The sequence below is a fragment of the Microcaecilia unicolor genome, chromosome 4 (assembly GCF_901765095.1).
Source record: "Microcaecilia unicolor chromosome 4, aMicUni1.1, whole genome shotgun sequence".
Taxonomy (NCBI): Eukaryota; Metazoa; Chordata; class Amphibia; order Gymnophiona; family Siphonopidae; genus Microcaecilia; species Microcaecilia unicolor.
The window spans coordinates 79,748,119-79,767,768 of NC_044034.1; the positions used below are offsets into that span (position 1 = coordinate 79,748,119).

At 41.1% G+C, this 19,650-nt stretch overlaps 1 protein-coding gene across 3 annotated transcripts in view; it reads right to left on the reverse strand.

Annotated features, from left to right (window-relative positions):
- Positions 1 to 19,650, reverse strand: part of LOC115468575 (probable tRNA methyltransferase 9B) — a 134,800-nt gene that overhangs the window by 62,641 nt on the left and 52,509 nt on the right. The window contains exon 1 of one of the 3 annotated variants that reach the window (XM_030200376.1): positions 3,857 to 3,943. The exons of the other annotated variants lie outside the window; for them this stretch is intronic. Within the exon in view, the coding sequence (XP_030056236.1) occupies positions 3,857 to 3,861 (5 nt within the window). The 5' untranslated portion in view covers positions 3,862 to 3,943. Of the gene's footprint in view, positions 1 to 3,856; positions 3,944 to 19,650 lie in introns of those variants that run through there. 3 annotated transcript variants of the gene reach the window in all.

Here is a 19,650-nt window from a genome sequence, read left to right on the forward strand (position 1 = left end):
TAGGTGAAGGGGGCACCTATATGTGGGTACAATGGGTTTCTGGTGAATTTTGGAAGGCTCACAGTTTCCACAACAAGCGTAACAGGTAGGGGGACATATGGGCCTGGGTCTACCTGTCTAAAGTGCACTGCACCCACCACTACACTACTCCAGGGACTTGCATATAACATCAAAGGCTGTCATAAAGGCTGGTGAATACTATTTTTATTCACATTTTGGCGGGTGGGAGGGGGTCAGTGACCACTGGGGGAGTACGTGAGGGTCATCCCTGAATGCCTCCAGAGGTAATCTGGTCATTTTTGTGTCTTATTCATAAGAAAAATGGGTCTAGACCAAAATATTGAAGTTTTTGTCCTAGATGTTTTCATTTTATTCCATTATGGCTGCAAAACATCCAAGTGTTAGGCATGCCCTAAGCTCACCCTAATCCTGCCTTTTAAATACCCCCAACATGCCCCCTTGTGATTTGGACGCACCGCAGATAAAATGCATAGATAGACATCTGCAAAACAGGTTTCAATAATACTGATTTGGACGTTTTGAAAAGAAATCCATCCAAATGGTTGCTTTATGACACTTTTTGGATGTTTTTCTCTTTCGAAAATGAGCCCCTTAATATCATTAGTACCAGTACTGCAGATAAAAATTTCTCAATGTATCTCCAAAGTATAATATTAGTAGACCTCATTGGTAACTTGTTTCATATAGGATGCCATTTTGAAAATATGGAGGAATGATGATACAGACACAGAGTCACAGACTGTACCCTAATGCAGCCCAACTGGCGAAACATGGTTCATGTTGGTTGCGGGTCTCTTTGCTAAGCTAAGTAATTAAAAAATATATTAGAATACTAAAAATAGTTGAAATATATGTTGTTGAATAAAAATTAAGACCAATGACGATAGTGGTAAGCCACAGGACTGAGTTCCTATGGGAAATGAGTTACCACTGAGGTCTACTAATATTATTCTTTGGAGATATATTGAGAATTTTTTCTGTAGTACCGGTATTATAAAATTAGGATCAGCACTGGGCATTTGCATTGCATATTTGTGGGGCTGTATAGCAGATCTATCCAGACACCTCACACATATTTTCAAAAGGCCAAAATGGTCACAATGACTGCTATGGTTTACCAGTAGGCCACGCTATAGCACTCTTCAGCTGCATTCTGTGCATGGGGATCATGAACCATGGTTTATGGCAGGGGTCCTCAAGGTCCTCAACCTAACCTGGTTTTCAGGATTTCCACAATGAATATGTATGAGATCTATTTGCATTTACTGCAAAATAATCTAAATCTCCACAGCTCTGGGAGAAACTGGGTCCTGGGTCTGTATATCCCCTGCAAAAATTACCTCTTCTTCCTTTGTTAATTCTCTTTCCTCCAAGCCAGAGCCCACAAAAACCACACATTCACTACTCTCATACAAGAAAGTACACACTCAGATCTACCACTGGTATAGTCAGAACCATCAGTGTCATAGTCATCCACCTGCCCACAAACACAAACAAGGCCCAGCTGCACACCCAGCACCAACAGGTCAGGCTGCAGGTCCACACAGCAAAAACAAGCAAGCAAGCAGACACAAACACACCAATACACAGACAAGGGCAAAAAGGCAGACAGATAGGGAAGACAGAGACTTACAGAAACCAAAACTATAAGCTAGGAAAGAGTCGATTATGAGGCCTGGCAGGGCAGAGAAATACAAAGACTAAAAAGCACTGATCAAGAACTCACAAGCAAGCTTCTAGCACAAAAACTAATCAAAGCACCAGCAGAACAAGATTTAGACATCGTCCTGGGAGGTGCTGGAACATTGCTGCTGCTGCTACTGTGCTTTCATCTGGTATGTTTTTGGCTGCACTCCATACACTTTGCTGTCAAGTGCTATGACCTTGCCTTTTGTTTGACCGTTTTATGGTCATCATAACCTACATATGTAAAGCTTACATTTCCAAGACTGACACAGGTGGAAACGCCAAAACACAGCACCTTGTCAAGTCAAGTAGAATTAAGACTTTGTGATTGTTTATCTACAATACAAGAATTTTTAATCGTCATCCAGTGTTGGAAGTTCCATCGGACCTTCTATTTTTGTGTTGTTTGTCAGTCAACATAGTGGTGTTCTTATTCATCCACCTTGTGTGGTTTCTTTGGATTTGATGTGCGTAAGTCCAACAGCATAAAGAGACTCTTATAAAATCGTTCACCTGGTATGCAAGTAAGGTTACTGTCTATATAGCCTGTACACAGTTGACTTCACCCAGATTGAACAGAAGTGTTCCTGGGAGTAAGGTTAAAGAGAAGTTTGCATTTATGAATAGGCTTTTGAAATTATGCCGTTTTTACAAATAAATTAAGCCAGATAATTTGTGCATACCAAAGAGCAGTTATAAATGTTGCACATAAATTCCCTGGGGCATGCTTTTGTATTTAAAATTTGCAGAAACCCATACAGGAAAAGTAAGTGCATGTTTCATTGTCTGTAAAATTACCCCAAGCATTCCATGTAGTCTTTCAGTTTCATTGATTAGAGGTTTCTGGTGTCCAATCAGGGCCTGCCATACCACCATATAGACTAGATTCTAGCATACCAATGGAGGAAGCAGAGAAGGGGCTATGATGGACACCTGGTAGATAGAGAAGGGGAGAAGTCTGACACTTTGGGGTTGGGGAAGGGGAGAACCTGAACACTTGGGGAGTATGGAAAGAGGAGAGGCTGGGCCTATGTAAAGACAGGGAAGGAGAGATGCTAGACATAGGAAGGCATAGGGAAGAGAAAGGATGATGAAGGATAACTGGGGGAAGGAGTTAGAGAAGAGAAGGAGAGATGCTAGCAACAGTGGGGTAGGACCTTGAGCCACCAGTGGGGAGAGGCATACTGCTGAAAGTTTGCCTAGGGTGTGAGAAACCTTGGGCTGGCCCTGTCTCCAAAAGTGACTCACTAATCATATCCTCATTGTTCTTGGAGACTGTAATCAAGTCCTTTGCTTAACACTTCTTATAGTAAAAGAATAAATGCTAGAAATGTGAAAAGGGATGCTTCAGTAGTGAAAAGGTCTGAAATTTTAAAACTACACCTTCAGAAACATAAAATAACATGCCACTGAGAAGAACAAGAAAATACATTTCCAGGCCAGACCCTCAGAGGTCCTTTCACCACCACAAAATGTATGCAGATGAAGTCTCAAGAGAATTTGGTGAAGTATCTCCAATAAAGCTTTTCTAGCAAAATTATTGTTGTCAGATGAGCTTTAAATATTTTGTTACGATTTTTCTCAACTGTGTTTTGGACAATAACTATTTGCAAATTGTTTAAATGAATATAATTCTACTTTGAAGGAGGTTTTTATTGATTGATGATAATATGCCAAACTCCACGGTGGAATCACATGTTTTAGCTGGTGCTCTTTGAAATCTTTTTCTATATCTCTGTATTTTTATTCTGGGATTCATTAAGTTCTAAAATTGTAAAATTGTTTAGTGAGGCTTTTGGTATGGGTTTGTTATCCATATCCACTGTCATCGATTGTTTGGGTTCAATTAAAATAAGCAAATGCTTTGAAACTCATACACAGACATTTAATTAGAGATGTTGGTTTCCTTACTCATGGATAGAAATAAGCTTTCTATAACTGCAAAACCTCTTATTTACTTTCTTTTTATTCTGCAAACATTTTACAGACCTAAACAAGAATAGGATGGGCACCCAGTCACACTCATTCAAGGTTCCTCAACTCCCCTTCCTCCATTCTTCTATTTTGCACTTTTTTACAGCTTTCAAAAGCAACATTCATGTTGTGATCCAACCTACAATGTACTCGGATATTGAGATATCATTCTCACCTCATTTGCACTGACTTGAGGGTCTTCAATCTCCAAAGCTAGTCTTGGGTTTTATGGTAGCACAGTAGAAAGATATCATTCATAACCCATTTGTTGACCTTTATTTATATGCAGCTAAGTGGACCAGTTCAGCAACCACATTATTAACATTCTATGACAATATGCCAAAGCAAGTAATTCATTTCCCAGAAGCCCAAACCCTCCCTGCTCTCCGCCTTTCTCAAAAGTCCAGACTTGTTATTGCTGCTATGATACATCTAAAGCTGACACACATTTAGTTACAAGTTAAAACCTGCCCTTCCAACCTTGCCTGTTGGCTCTGTGGCTGTGGTATCAGACTAAATTCAAAGAAGCTATATAACTAACTGTTTATGTCTCATCGGTTCTCCTATAAGACAAATTTGCTTTCAACAATTTAAACAATACAATAAAATCAGATAAAACAGTGAATAAAATATGTGGAGGGCTGTTTTAAAAATGGATCTAATCCCCTAAAAATGGTTTGGCAACTAGATCCCCTGTTAGAAAATTGCCCCATGCAGAGAGGCTAAGGGGCTCATTTTCACAGGAGAAAAATGTCTAAAAAGCGGTATAAAGCAGCATTTGGTTGTTTTTATTTATTTATTTATTTATTTATTTTCATTTATACCCCGCCTTTTGCCACATTTTGCAGCCCCAAAGCGGCTTACAATGAACAATAAAATAGGTAGTTACAGTTACATTTCAAAATTTAGAGCAGAAGAACAGGATAAGAAGGGAGAGGTAAGGGAGACAAAGATGGGCAGCAGGCCCAGGTAGACCAAGGGGAAGTATAGAAATCCAGTCTGATGTGAACAGGGCCAGCACGGCGAATGAAGCTCTGGAGTAACAGCAGCTGCATGCAAAGGCAGGACGAAGTCGGAGGCAGACATCCTCTACAATGGAGTAAGCGGCACAGGATTCAAAATGGCAGACCAAACGGTCGTCCTCTACATCCCCAACCGTCAGAGCCAGAGTCTCACAAAAACGTCCTAATCAGTATTTTCGAAACCTATTTTTCAGACATTTTTCTATGCCTTTCTTCTGCAGTGCGTCCAAATCTCAAGGGGCCATGTTGGGGGCATATTAAGAACGGGATTTGGGCATTCCTAAAACTTAGACATTTTTCAGCCATAATGGAACAACAAAACTAAAGCTAACACATTTTAAAATAGACCTGTTTTTATAACGAATAAGGCACAAAAGGTGCTCTAAATGACCAGATAAACACTGGAGGGAATCAGGAATGACCCCTCAATACCCCTCCTGTGGTCACTGACCCCCTCCCACACCTCAAAAATGTGAATAAAAATATGCCTTACCAGCCTCTAGAGGTCTATTAGAGCAACATGCATGACCCTGTAGTGTAGTAGTCAGTGCTAAATAGTATTAGTAGTAGTAGGTGCCCCCTTCACCAATAAGGGCTATTGTAGTGGTGTACAGTGGGGGGGGGGGGGGTAGTAGGTTTTGGGTGGGTTTTGGAGGGCTCAAGGGACAAGAAAAGGGAGCAAAGGTGAGATGTGTACCAGGGAGCATTTTTATGAAGTGCACAGAAGTGCCCCCTAGGGTGCCCCATTGCTCTCCTGGGATGAATGGAGGCCCAGTCTGCTAAAAATGCTGGCTCCTCCTACATCTCAGTGGCTTGATTGTCTACATTTTGCACTTGTTTGTTTGTTTTTGGAAAATGGACTAAAAAATAAAATGTCCAAAAAACAAAACCTTGTTCAAAACAGTATATTAGAAAAAAAAATAAGACATTTTTCTTTTTCAAAAATGACCTTCTTTCCTATTCAGTTTTGGACAATTTTGAGCACCATTTACAGAATCCAGCCCACTGTGTACTTGTATATCTGGGGTAATTTTATAAGAGGCCTTTTATGTGTGCATTATGACATTTACAGTGGTGGAAATAAGTATTTGATCCCTTGCTGATTTTGTAAGTTTGCCCACTGACAAAGACATGAGCAGCCCATAATTGAAGGGTAGGTTATTGGTAACAGTGAGAGATAGCACATCACAAATTAAATCCGGAAAATCACATTGTGGAAAGTATATGAATTTATTTGCATTCTGCAGAGGGAAATAAGTATTTGATCCCCCACCAACCAGTAAGAGATCTGGCCCCTACAGACCAGGTAGATGCTCCAAATCAACTCGTTACCTGCATGACAGACAGCTGTCGGCAATGGTCACCTGTATGAAAGACACCTGTCCACAGACTCAGTGAATCAGTCAGACTCTAACCTCTACAAAATGGCCAAGAGCAAGGAGCTGTCTAAGGATGTCAGGGACAAGATCATACACCTGCACAAGGCTGGAATGGGCTACAAAACCATCAGTAAGACGCTGGGCGAGAAGGAGACAACTGTTGGTGCCATAGTAAGAAAATGGAAGAAGTACAAAATGACTGTCAATCGACAAAGATCTGGGGCTCCACGCAAAATCTCACCTCGTGGGGTATCCTTGATCATGAGGAAGGTTAGAAATCAGCCTACAACTACAAGGGGGGAACTTGTCAATGATCTCAAGGCAGCTGGGACCACTGTCACCACGAAAACCATTGGTAACACATTACGACATAACGGATTGCAATCCTGCAGTGCCCGCAAGGTCCCCCTGCTCCGGAAGGCACATGTGACGGCCCGTCTGAAGTTTGCCAGTGAACACCTGGATGATGCCGAGAGTGATTGGGAGAAGGTGCTGTGGTCAGATGAGACAAAAATTGAGCTCTTTGGCATGAACTCAACTCGCCGTGTTTGGAGGAAGAGAAATGCTGCCTATGACCCAAAGAACACCGTCCCCACTGTCAAGCATGGAGGTGGAAATGTTATGTTTTGGGGGTGTTTCTCTGCTAAGGGCACAGGACTACTTCACCGCATCAATGGGAGAATGGATGGGGCCATGTACCGTACAATTCTGAGTGACAACCTCCTTCCCTCCGCCAGGGCCTTAAAAATGGGTCCTGGCTGGGTCTTCCAGCACGACAATGACCCAAAACATACAGCCAAGGCAACAAAGGAGTGGCTCAGGAAGAAGCACATTAGGGTCATGGAGTGGCCTAGCCAGTCACCAGACCTTAATCCCATTGAAAACTTATGGAGGGAGCTGAAGCTGCGAGTTGCCAAGCGACAGCCCAGAACTCTTAATGATTTAGAGATGATCTGCAAAGAGGAGTGGACCAAAATTCCTCCTGACATGTGTGCAAACCTCATCATCAACTACAGAAGACGTCTGACCGCTGTGCTTGCCAACAAGGGTTTTGCCACCAAGTATTAGGTCTTGTTTGCCAGAGGGATTAAATACTTATTTCCCTCTGCAGAATGCAAATAAATTCATATACTTTCCACAATGTGATTTTCCGGATTTAATTTGTGATGTGCTATCTCTCACTGTTACCACTAACCTACCCTTCAATTATGGGCTGCTCATGTCTTTGTCAGTGGGCAAACTTACAAAATCAGCAAGGGATCAAATACTTATTTCCACCACTGTATGTGCATAAAAGCCTTGTGACTCTGGGCAAGTCACTCAACCCTCCATTGCCCCAGATACAAAGTAATTACCTATATATAATATGTAATGTGCTTTGATTGTTATCACAGAAAGGTAGTATATCAAATCTCATTCCCTTTATAAAATTCCCCCTTAATGTTCCCTTCTAACCACTGACTATTTGCCACACAAAACTCCAATCAGTTTCACCTGAGGAATAAATAGGTCTTCAAGCCCTTTCGAGATTGTCTTAACCCCTGGCATTTCCTGGCACATCTCCATTGGCATTACATAAGAAGAAACTCGAAAATGGGCCCTAGCATGCTTTACTGAATGCAGAGATAGAACAATTAGAGTCAGTCAATTGAGAACAAAAACAGAACATCTGAATGATACAGTGCCTTTCTAGTTTCTAACCAGATAACTTGGTCCTATATATTGCCCCTCTCCTCAAGTCGCTTCACTGGCTCCCTATCCGTTTTCGCATCCTGTTCAAACTTCTTCTACTAACCTATAAATGTACTCACTCTGCTGCTCCCCAGTATCTCTCCACACTCGTCCTTCCCTACACCCCTTCCCGTGCACTCCGCTCCATGGATAAATCCTTCTTATCTGTTCCCTTCTCCACTACTGCCAACTCCAGACTTCGCGCCTTCTGTCTCGCTGCACCCTACGCCTGGAATAAACTTCCTGAGCCCTTACGTCTTGCCCCATCCTTGGCCACCTTTAAATCTAGACTGAAAGCCCACCTCTTTAACATTGCTTTTGACTCGTAACCACTTGTAACCACTCGCCTCCACCTACCCTCCTCTCCTCCTTCCTGTACACATTAATTGATTTGATTACTTTATTTTTTGTCTATTAGATTGTAAGCTCTTTGAGCAGGGACTGTCTTTCTTCTATGTTTGTGCAGCGCTGCGTACGCCTTGTAGAGCTATAGAAATGCTAAATAGTAGTAGTAGTAATATATTGGTTTCATGAGGATAATCATTATAACCTCCCTAGATGGCTTGACTTTGAGAAGCATTTAAGTTCCCCTTTTCCTCTTCATCTTCTTCCTTCAATGGATGCATTTCCATATCCCATTGGTATGCGTTTAATTAAAGCTACTGTGAAGCTCATCACCTCTATGAGAAAAATATTTAAAATGTATGTTCCTTTTTCTGATATTAGTATTTGGTTTAATTCATCCATTAAATTAAGTAATTCTACTTTAAACTGGCCACTGTGGCAGGAAAAAGGTATATGGTCATTATTCCAAATTACTGTATGTAATGATGTGACTTCTGCTGAATCTGCTTGTCTACAATGCAATTTAACTACACTTGATGCTAATTCTTGGCTTTCCCTCTCTAATGTCTATCAAAATTTGTTGCAAACCACGGGTGGTCAGTCAGATGTTGCTAATCTTACTACCTTTTGTCGTACTATGCTAATAGGTAATAGGAAAGCATCGAGAATATACAAATGTATACATGACTCTTTCACAAACCCCTGTCTTGAGCTCCAACATGCTTTACTGAATGCAGAGATGGAACAATTAGAGTCAGTCAATTGAGAACAAAAACTGAAAATCTGAATGATACAGTGCCTTTCTAGCTTTCTAGCTTTCTCCGTGGGAGTTGGAATTGTTCTGTCATGATGAAATTGATTGGCTAACCTTTTGGTCTAAAGCCAATAGACCCACTTTCTCTGCTGGTATAACACAATCATCATTTTTTGTTCTTCATAGAGCTTATTGGACTCCTTTCAAAGTGTCTAAACTAACCAGATCAACATCTCCTCCAAAATGTTGGTCTTGTTCTGCTCCTGTCGGTCACCTGAAGCATCTACTCCTTGAATGTTCCCATGTGTCCACCTACTGGAAATTAATATGGAAAAGAATATGTTCAATAATTCCTTTCTCCTCGCCTGTTGGTTTGACATATGACGTGATAATACTTTGTTCTTCAACCCTTAAACTTACACTTGAGGATCAATATCAAAAACCTTTTGATATAATGATGGCTCTAGTCACGCATCTTATAGCATTTCATTGGAAAAATAATTTGCATTTGAACTTTTGTGAATGGTGGAGTCATCTTTGTACTATTAGAAACTATGAAGAATCTGCAGCTTTTAAATTTCATCAATTGCCTACTTTTAAGAAGCATTGGGCTCCTTTTGATCATTACATCAAAACATCAGCATCTCCTAGAGATTAGATTTTTATATTTATATTTAAATTGTCACATTTATCTATATGTAATGCATTTGGTTTTGTTGTTGTATGTTATATTGGTTTAAATTTTCTTGAAAACTCAATAAAAATGATTTTAAAAAAACAAAAAAACTTGGCCCTTGACCATGCAGAATTTTAGAAACCAATGCCAATGTTGTAAAACAAACCCATGGGCCAAAAGAGAAAGCTTTAGTCGTACTCTGGACAAAAACTGGGAAGAAAAGGTTTTCAGATTTAAATCCATTCCTAGCTTATGGAAGAGAGGATATTAAAAGAAAATCAGTTAAGATTCCTCTTTGCAAATGTATGCCTCGACAAATGCTGACGTCCACCAGGCTCTCCAGACTCTGAAAAATACTGTATGTAATGTCAGTCGGAGAATATGTCTATCCAAAGACGACAGTCTTTGTACCCTAAATATTGACTGTTTGGGCTTTGGTACTGACAACAGACAAGAGAGATTTCCCACTCTGAATCTATTTGTCTCCAACTTGACATGGATGGAGCCAAGGCATGCTTGGGGAACTGGGCCTGTAGCAAATATATGCTCAATGGGGCATGTCCAAGATAGCATCCTAGGAAGTAATATGAGGCAGAGCTCTGTAATTTTTCTCTCTCCTTAAGTTTTCCGTGCTGTTTCAAATGCCAAAGAGGAAAGGGAAGATTAGTGGAGTTACCTCCTTACCTTGTGGAACCCCGGCCCTTCAGCAGTCAGTGCTGTCTGCCTACATGATGACACCTTCTGGCGTCTCTGCTGCAAGGGTAGAGAGAAACCCCTGCTTGAAATTTCACTGAGCCAGTGAAGTCCCATGCTAGTTGGGAGATGTCATTGCTGGAGCCTCAGAAGTCAAAATTTTGGGCTGGTCTTAGAGGGGTCGGAACCCGATGTTGCCATGCATCCTGGAGAACTGGGCCTGCACTTAGCTCCAGAGTCATGTGCAGATAGTTTGCCTGGTGGAGAAGTGTCAACAAGCGCAGATTCGGAAGAAGTGGATAGGTGCCGACCAATCCCATGTGCAGCTCTTCAGCCACTGGTAACACCTAAGATCATACTGGAGTCAAACTGGACAGTAGTGGAGTCCTTGCATAAGGTCTGTGTGACTTTAGTTTTGAATTCAATGACTAATGCCTCATCTATTGAGACTGTTCAGTTTTCATTGTCCCACCAGGAAAACCAGTTTAGGGTGATGGAATCTTTACTCTCTCAAGTAAAGGAGGTGGAATTAAAGTTGCTGCAAGGGGCTTATGTTGTTCATCGTAAACTTGAAAACCTGGAAAATGAGACAGAAACTTACATTTGAGGCTTTTGTATTTTCCTTTGGTTAAATTTGGCTCACCTAGAGATACTTTTCATAAATTCCTAAAGAAGGTTTTCCAATATTCTGACGTGGGTTTGCCATCTTTACAAAAACTTTATTATACACCTATTTCATCTGCCAAAGTGAAAAAGCAAACAGGCCAGTTGCTGAATTATCCTCTGAAAGAATGTTTCAGCTTTGTTGGAAAGTTCCCAGGATGAGGTGACTTCACGAGCCACCCTCCTGGTATCTTTTGCTTTTCTTCAGGATAAGAAAGCTTTGTTTAGATTGTATTTATGACAAGCTACCTCAGTTACGTTTATGGGAGAGAGAATTTGTATATTTTCTGATATTTCCAGATGGACACAGGAGAGAAGGAAGACGTTTCTTTCTATGAGGCAGGAGTCCTTGGCTTTGGGGGCAAGATTTCAGTTAAGGTTCCCTTGTAAATGTGTTCTTCATTTGGATAATGCTACTTTTCATATTTTCGAACCTTCACTTTTTAGATGCAAGAACTCCTAAGTGACAGTCTAGATGATATTTTAGGTGTTGAGTTCCTTATTTCCTTTTTTTTTCATTTTCTTGACTGCCTTCTCTCAGGTCATTGTGCATAGTTCAAGCACCCCCCCCCCCCCCCCCCCCCTTTTTGTGGACTAAAGCCTGTACAAACATTTCTTAGGTAATTCCCTTTATTTGTTAATTCCTTGTTTTTTATGACATCTTTCTTGACAAAGTTATCTTTGGATTGTATAACTGAAATTTCTATAAATAATAATAATAAAGATATGCTCAATGACAAAGGAAAGATGCTAAGTGGGTACTTTTATAACAACTCACTAGGCTGGAAGTCAAAGAAGGTGCCTATTTTGGGACTAATTTTTCAAGACACACACACATCTGTATGTCTTTACAAAATAGCCCCAAGAAACCTGCTTCTGTTGTGCCTAAAATGCACTCAGAAATTTACACCTGCTGAGAAAGGCGATATATCAAATCCATTACCCTTTAACCACTGAGAAACCCCATTCTAGAGTACTTGTACCCAAGGACAGGATCACCACATGTGGCAAAAAGATCCCAGTTGCTTCCAAAGTCTCCAGCAAGAGTCATTCACCTCTTTAAACCTCAACCTTAACTTTACTGTGGTATAATAACAATGATACAACATCCTATATCCAATTTTCAACAAAAACAACTTGTCAAATTGCCCTTAAGCAAATTTTTGTCTATCTTATGCAAGGCAATCCCTTCCTCCATGGCACCCAGGCCTGAAGGAAACAATAGGACCCGCTGGAGGCATGCTGCAGTGCTTCATAAATCCTGGACATAAATCCTTTTAATTGACCCAAGGCAATAGCTGGGACAATGGGGTCTATCTCCTGAAGTAAGTCCATTATGGCTCGTTTGTCAAGAAAACATTTTAACTGGTAATAGACAAATTTATCCTTGTTCTGTAAATTGAAATTTGCATGCAAAGCTTCAAAAGTGCTCATGTGCCTCAGCTCCATCAGTTTATCCAGACTATGTAAGCCCTTAGATTCCTATTCAGCAAAGGTTTTAACTATGAAGCCCAACAATCACTCTTTATTATATTTAATATTGTATATGGAAAGTACCACCAAGTTACACAACTACAGAGCTGAATAAGAGCCCATATACAAAGTATTTATGAGACAATAGATTGGTATACTCCGAATCCAGCTCCCCACTTCTACTCAGCCAGGGTAAAGCCCAAAGTGGTGTATTAGGAGTTGAGTGTTATTCCACTACCACCCAACATTTAATAGTTGGAGCACTCCAGTCCACCACTGCCTTTAACTGAACTGCCACGTAATAATGGTAAAAGTGTGGCACACCTATTCCCCTTGCGCTTTATACAATACTAGTAAAAAAAGGCCCGTTTCTGACACAAATGAAACGGGCGCTAGCAAGGTTTTCCTTGGAGTGTGTATGTTTGAGAGAGTGTTTGTGAGAGTGACTCTGTGTGTGTGTGTGTGTGTGTGTGCTCCTCGGAAGGAAAACAAAATGTCTGTGTGCTTGGTTTTGAGTGTATGGGAATGACGGCTGTGTTGGAGAGTGGAAACAGAGATTAACCAATGGGCTTCCTTGCTCGTGTGTAGTAATCGTCGTGCACCATGGCTGGAGTGGGAGAGGAGAGGGAGGGCGGTGGAACGGTGAGCGAGCGGCTGTAGGAGGGTGGGTGAGGGGGACAGGGTCCAGCGCCGATGTTGGTTGGTTTTGAGTGTATGGGAATGACGGCTGCATTGGGGAGTGGAAACAGAGATTACAAGACAATCCGATTTGTTGAGTGTCATTGCTCTGCCCTCAACGTCATCACATTGTGACGGGAGCGGGGCACACACTCATGGGATCTTGCAACTACAAATTTAGAATGTTGGAGGTGCCTTTTATATATTGAGATAATGCACTGTAGACTTAACGGCCTTTGCTTCCAAATATAGCAAGATGTTTTCTTAGGTAGGAAGTGAAATACCATTTTAGCATTCAAGTGGGCAAAGAAGCAAAAAAAGCTATAAAAACCTAGGCATCGCCAACATTTTAACAGCATTCACCCTCCCCAGCCACGATGGAGTCTGCCAAATCCCCGTCTTGGGATGATGGGATCCCAATATATACCCTGAATAAGTCTGGTGTAGTTACTAGCATACAATTGGTCTAAGTTCGCTGTTAACTCTACCCCCAAATAACGAAGAGTCTGCTGGGCCCACCTACATGTTTATTGTCTTTGTACCATATGCTGCTGACAAGAAGACAAGGTAAAATTCAATATTTCAGACTTAGATCAATCAACTTTAAATCCAAACACCTTGCTGAAAGCTTCTAGTCCAGACATAACCCCAATTTCAGGATCTCTGAAAGTAAATAAAGTGTAATCTGCAAACAACATTATTTTATATTGATCATCTCCCACCACAATACCATGAATGTGAGCACTCCTCCATATGTGCCTGGCCAAGGGCTCCATTCCTATGGATGTCTATAGCATTTAGCGCATGGTAATCGTTAGCAAACAACATTATGTGATTAAAAACATTACTTGCCAGCCTCCTATGTCTGCCTCAGATGTTATATTCATTTCCTTCAGAGCAGCAGGCAGGTCCCTGGATTAGTCTAGTGGTGGGTGCATGCGCTAAAAATGGTAGCATTCCTTTGTAAAAGACCCCCCCCCCCCCCCCGAATAATTTAAATAAGTATAGCCATGCTACTTGGTTAAAGGCCTTCTCAGCATCGATCGAAAGCAAAACTACAGGTTGGCATGTCTGTTTCACTGTCTAAATTAAATTAAGAACTTTTCTAATATTATCACCAGCCTGTCTTCTATGTATAGAGCCTGCATGGTCTTCAGGAATCAATTGTGTAATCATTCCCTGTAACCAAACCACTATAAATTTGATAAACTTTTTATAACTGGCCCCTAAAATGGAGATAGGTCGATACAATCCACAATCAGTGGGCTCCTTTCCTGGTTTTTGGAGAATAGCAATCATACACATAGATTGAGGCAATGGATTATTGGCCTCAATAGCATTATGTCAGATCTTATAGACCTGCCTATTAGGAACGCAAAAAGATCATCACACACACTCCTTAATCTCCACTATCCTAATTGTAAAGGGCTAAAATATAAATCCACATACACGACCAGTTTCTCATACATTTGCACGCAGCTATGGAACGCACTACCGAAGGCCATAAAAACAACACAAGACCTAACCATCTTCCGAAGGCTACTAAAAACAGATCTTTTCAAGAAGGCATACCAAAAACATCCATCTTTAAACACTAAAGAATAACATTATACACGATCTAAACAAAACCGAACTCCTATCACATGACTGATTAACCTCTTTCCTATGAAGAATCAAGCAGTACCACTTTAACCTTACACCGAATAGGGTCTCTCTATAGTCGATGATCTAATGTATGTTACAATCCAATTTTATTACTCAGGAACCTTCATGCTATACCATAATGTATTCTTCTTTACCATGTATGTATACACATGGTATATATATATATATATATATATATATATATATATATATATATATATATTTTTTTTTTTTTTTTTTTTTTTTTTTTTCCCTTTATTTGGGTTCCTTGGTCTACTATATTCTATAATAACTTACTCCCAAGGATTATCGTATGTATTGACCAAGACCTCCAATGCTATCATTTACTTATCAAACTGACCTCAACACCTCCACCCCTGGTCTATCACCAACTGGTGTGGATATTCTAAAAACCAAACTGGCTAGGTATGCCCTGAGGACTGGGTAGAGAAGCACTGCATTAGGCTACTTCTCCTAACACAAAGCTAGACTTTCTAAGAGTGCTACGCTGCTAATGTACATTGGCCCCGATGCAGAAAGGCTCGCAACAAAGCCACACACAAATATCTAAGCACTTGGGTTTCTATGGCAAGCATGATACTACGGTATGCAAGAAGCAAATTGCATGCAAATTTTATGCACGGCAAACCTGCAGCAAATGTGAGGGGAATATGCCAGACGCAAGCGCACAAGGTTTTGAAGGAAGCACATGTCCAAACCAAAAACGAAAGTGTCAGCACACATTAGGCTTATTTTTCTGTTTGTACTCAAAATTTTTGAGGGTTCATGCACATGCAAACACACTTGTTACGTAACAACAAGGCAAAACTACACTTAAATGCAAAAGATTTACAAGAAATCCTCTCTGCAAAACCTTCTATGCTGCCCTGGACCCTCGTACAAAACTTCTCACATTGGGCATATGTCAAAAATGGGCAGTGTACTTTTTGCATTGCATAGAATACACTGGTTAGCTCATTAGCATACATTTTAATAAATCTGCACTGACTTCTCACATGACCTAACACCTGCACACAATTCCTCTGTGCATTCCTCGGCACATACAACCTGAATTCAGCGGCTGCCTTCTGCATCGGCTCCATTATCAGTTTGTAGGTTCCACTGCATAAACAGCCATGTGGCATGCATGTTAATGTTTACTAATGCAATAAGGCACTTTAGTAAATCTTGCCCATAATTTTCCTTGTTTTTTTTCTTTATTTGTTTTGTTCTCAATACAAAATTGTTGTACATAACAGAGAAAGATATGTAATACAACAGCTCATTCATCAAACAAATATACACAGCTTTTAGTGTATAAGTGTAAAATACTTTCTAATAAATAAAATTTAAAAAGGGGGGTCTCAAATTTAGACTCTTGTTAGTTTTATTCTGCATTTGTACAAAAACAGGGCTATTTTATAAGGCATAGTCTACATGTAAAGCATGTTTTACATCAGGGGTTCTCAACCTATTCCTTGGGACACACCTGGCCAGCCAGGTTTTCAGGATATCCACAATGAATATGCATGAGATAAATTTACATGCACTACTGCCATTGTGTGCAATTTATCTCATGCATATTTATTGTGGGTTATCTTGAAAACTTGACTGCTAGGTGTGTCCCGAAGACTGGGGTGAGAATACCTGTTTTACATACAGAAAATGGCTACTTATGTGGAATATATGTATATATACACATAGTTCATACATAGGCATTTCTGGGGATGTGATTTGGACACAGCAGGCATGGAGTTGGGACGTATACTGTGACAAGCCATCTCCTATGGCACTAATTCTCACTTTACTAGAAAAGAAGATGGAAAAAGAGAAGTCTGCCTTTAAGAAGTGGCTCTACAAATCCCATAAAGCAGTAGGCTTTGAGGTCAGCAGAGCCAGGCTGGGAGGAACCTGGGGAAAGCAGGCTAAACCAGCAGCTCACAGCTGTATTAAGCATGCTCTGGCTTGCCGACAGCACCTGATAGCTGCAGCAGTAATCAACTCTCATGTCACTGACAGGGATGTGCTTTTCAAAGAAGCATTTTTCATTATAGAAAAAGGGGAACTCAACAGGGAATACAGAGGGGAAAACTGAGACAAAGAGAGGGACAGGAAACCCTGAGCCACTGAACAGGAAAATGGGGGAAGGTTTCTCTAGGGAGCAGGGCTTGGTTCTAGAGTTCCTCTCCAGCCTCTGTGGCAGGCAATCCCTAGGGCCAAGAATGGGTGGATGCTCTACCTCTGGAAGCGTGAGGCCAAGGAGGTTAGACTGAGAACAGGAGACGGTAGGAGGGTATCTTGATGCCAGTAGGCAGAGTCACAAGCACACTTAAAGAAATAGTAAAAGAGTATTAGAAATAATGGACTGTCTATGTATGGTCCATCTGTAATAAGTCAAAAGCTGTTCCAGTTGGATAGGCAGTGACTTAAAAGGTGGCAGGCAAAAGATTTTTTTTTTTTTTAACTTATTTGACTTTTTTAATTTATTTGAAAGCGTCTCATACGTAAATATAAAAATCATGAAATCAAAACTGCATATCACCAAAACAGCTTCAAAAATTATTGTAGCTGGTGGGAACAGCACTAATAGCTGTATTTTGTGCTCATTACTGTTCTATACAATACAGTAATACATGGCCAAATTTCAGTGAGGATATCCTGTTTACTGATGGGTTCATATTAACTGTGGTTGTAATCTGCAGTTGGAAGCCTGATGTTATAACGATTGGAAGTAAAATTAAACTCTCCTTTTATTGGGGCACATGGAATCGCATCTTCACCTCATCTCTTTTGTACAAATGGATTATTCTGTTTTAAGCACGTTTCAGGGACAAATGGTTTCATAAGTCAAAATGATAAAAATAAATATTTTCTTTCATGCAGATCTCTCATTTGTTTAAACATAACTAAATGGGCTATAAACCCCTAATGCAGTCCATTGGTTTTCTTATATTTTCTCTTTGTGATGACTTATACTGTGCCAAAACCGGAAACACAGTGAGACAGAATAATAGAATTCAGTAACACCCAAAACTTATTAATTAACATTATAATTATGTTCACATTTGGGTAATAACTGAGAAAATGGTGTTGAAAAACAACCTGAAGAAGAAATATATATCACAGAACTGGAAAATGTTAGCACATTTTAGACTGACTCTGGACTTCTGCATGAAGGTAGCTCTACCCTCATCATTTAATATCTTTCTTTTAAATAATAGAAATAAACAATATTAAGTGCATTTTTATAATATACCACTGCATTCTACAAAACAAAAGGAACAAGTTCCCACAAACCATCTTTCTCTTTTGATCTAGGCACAGGAAAAAAAAAAGATTTTAAATGTTTCCAGGTTCAACCTAATTCATGTTTAATGTGAGATATAACTTCCATAAATAAGTAAGTAAATAAATAAACAGATAGAAACTCTGAATTTTGAGTACCTGATTCTCATAACATGATGTCTGTTTTAGTGGCCCTTCACCAGTAGAAAAAAAAATCTCTGCACGAATATAACACATGCTAGGGTGTCCCTATAACCAGCCCCTCCAAATGACACACTGATTATCTACTATAATAAAACGCACCCTCAACGTTCTGAGGACACTGACGTCACTGCAGGCACTCAGACACCGGTTCGTAAGTTCATGGTGGTGAAGCCAGAACACTCACCATGTCTCCATGCCCCGCCCTCGCGTCACACGTGATGACGTCGAGGGCAGAACATGTACACAACCACGCAAATGAACGAACGGGGAGGAGTAGGGAAACTCCTCCCCTTCCAACGAATCGCAGCTGCCGAGGACGTGCCCATCACCCCGCCCCTTTCGCGCCATCGCCCCACCCCTTTAACGCTAGCACCCCGCCCCTGGTTGCCCCCTCTTCCCCCCATCACCTCCCCTCCCCTTACGCTACTATCCCTGGTGGTCTAGAGGTACCTGTTCGCTCGGGACAGGAAAGAAAGAGCCCCCGCTTTCCTGCCCGGAGCGCTGCTGCTAGCTGCCCTGCTGCATCCTCTGTGAGTCGGCCTCTCCGCGTTTCAAAATGGCCACCGAGAGTTGAAGCAGCCTCGCGAGACTTCAACTCTCGGCGGCCATTTTGAAACGCCGACAGCCGGACTCGCACAGGATGCAGCAGGGCAGCTACCAGCAGCGCTATGGGCAGGAAAGAGGGGGCTCTTTCTTTCCTGCCCGAGCGAACAGGTACCTCTACACCACCAGGGATACAAGTGTAAGGGGAGGGGAAGGGAGTCCCGTGCCCGCTCGCGCCCGTTTCATGACAGGCAGAAACGGGCCTTTTTTACTAGTGATTTATAACAAACTACTACTCTACCTATGAAAAGTTATTCCGTTATTATACTTCCTCTGTGGACATCCGTACGCTGCACAAGCTGGCATATTTAAAAATATAAGTGAGATTAAATAAAAATGCTACTAACAATAAAGAATGACAATGTGGATGCAGCAGCTCATAGTTTGTTTGCTTTGAGTGTACGCAGAACGACGACTGCTCAGGGAAGGGGAAACAGACTAACATAAATGGCTTCAACTTTTTGACGTCATGTTATCTCCTGTTCTCAATCAAACCTCCCTGAGTGAACCAAGGCTTGATGCAGGTGTCCACAGGGATGAATGGAACTTGGGAAGGACTGTAGAGGTGAGGAATACCCAAGAACAGGTTAAGCCTCTACCTCTGGGGAGGTTGCAGCTGTTTGTAAATCACTCTAGCAAATGACTCAGGGGAGGTGTCAATGCTGCCTATAGGAGGGCAGGGATTCCGTATTTAAATAGAAGCTCATGTTTTGGCTATACTGCTCTGAGGGAAAACCTGGAAGATGTTAGGACAGGACAGAAGTCAGGTCCACAGCACAAGGACCTGCTACTCATCTAGCACAGAGTTGCCATGTATAC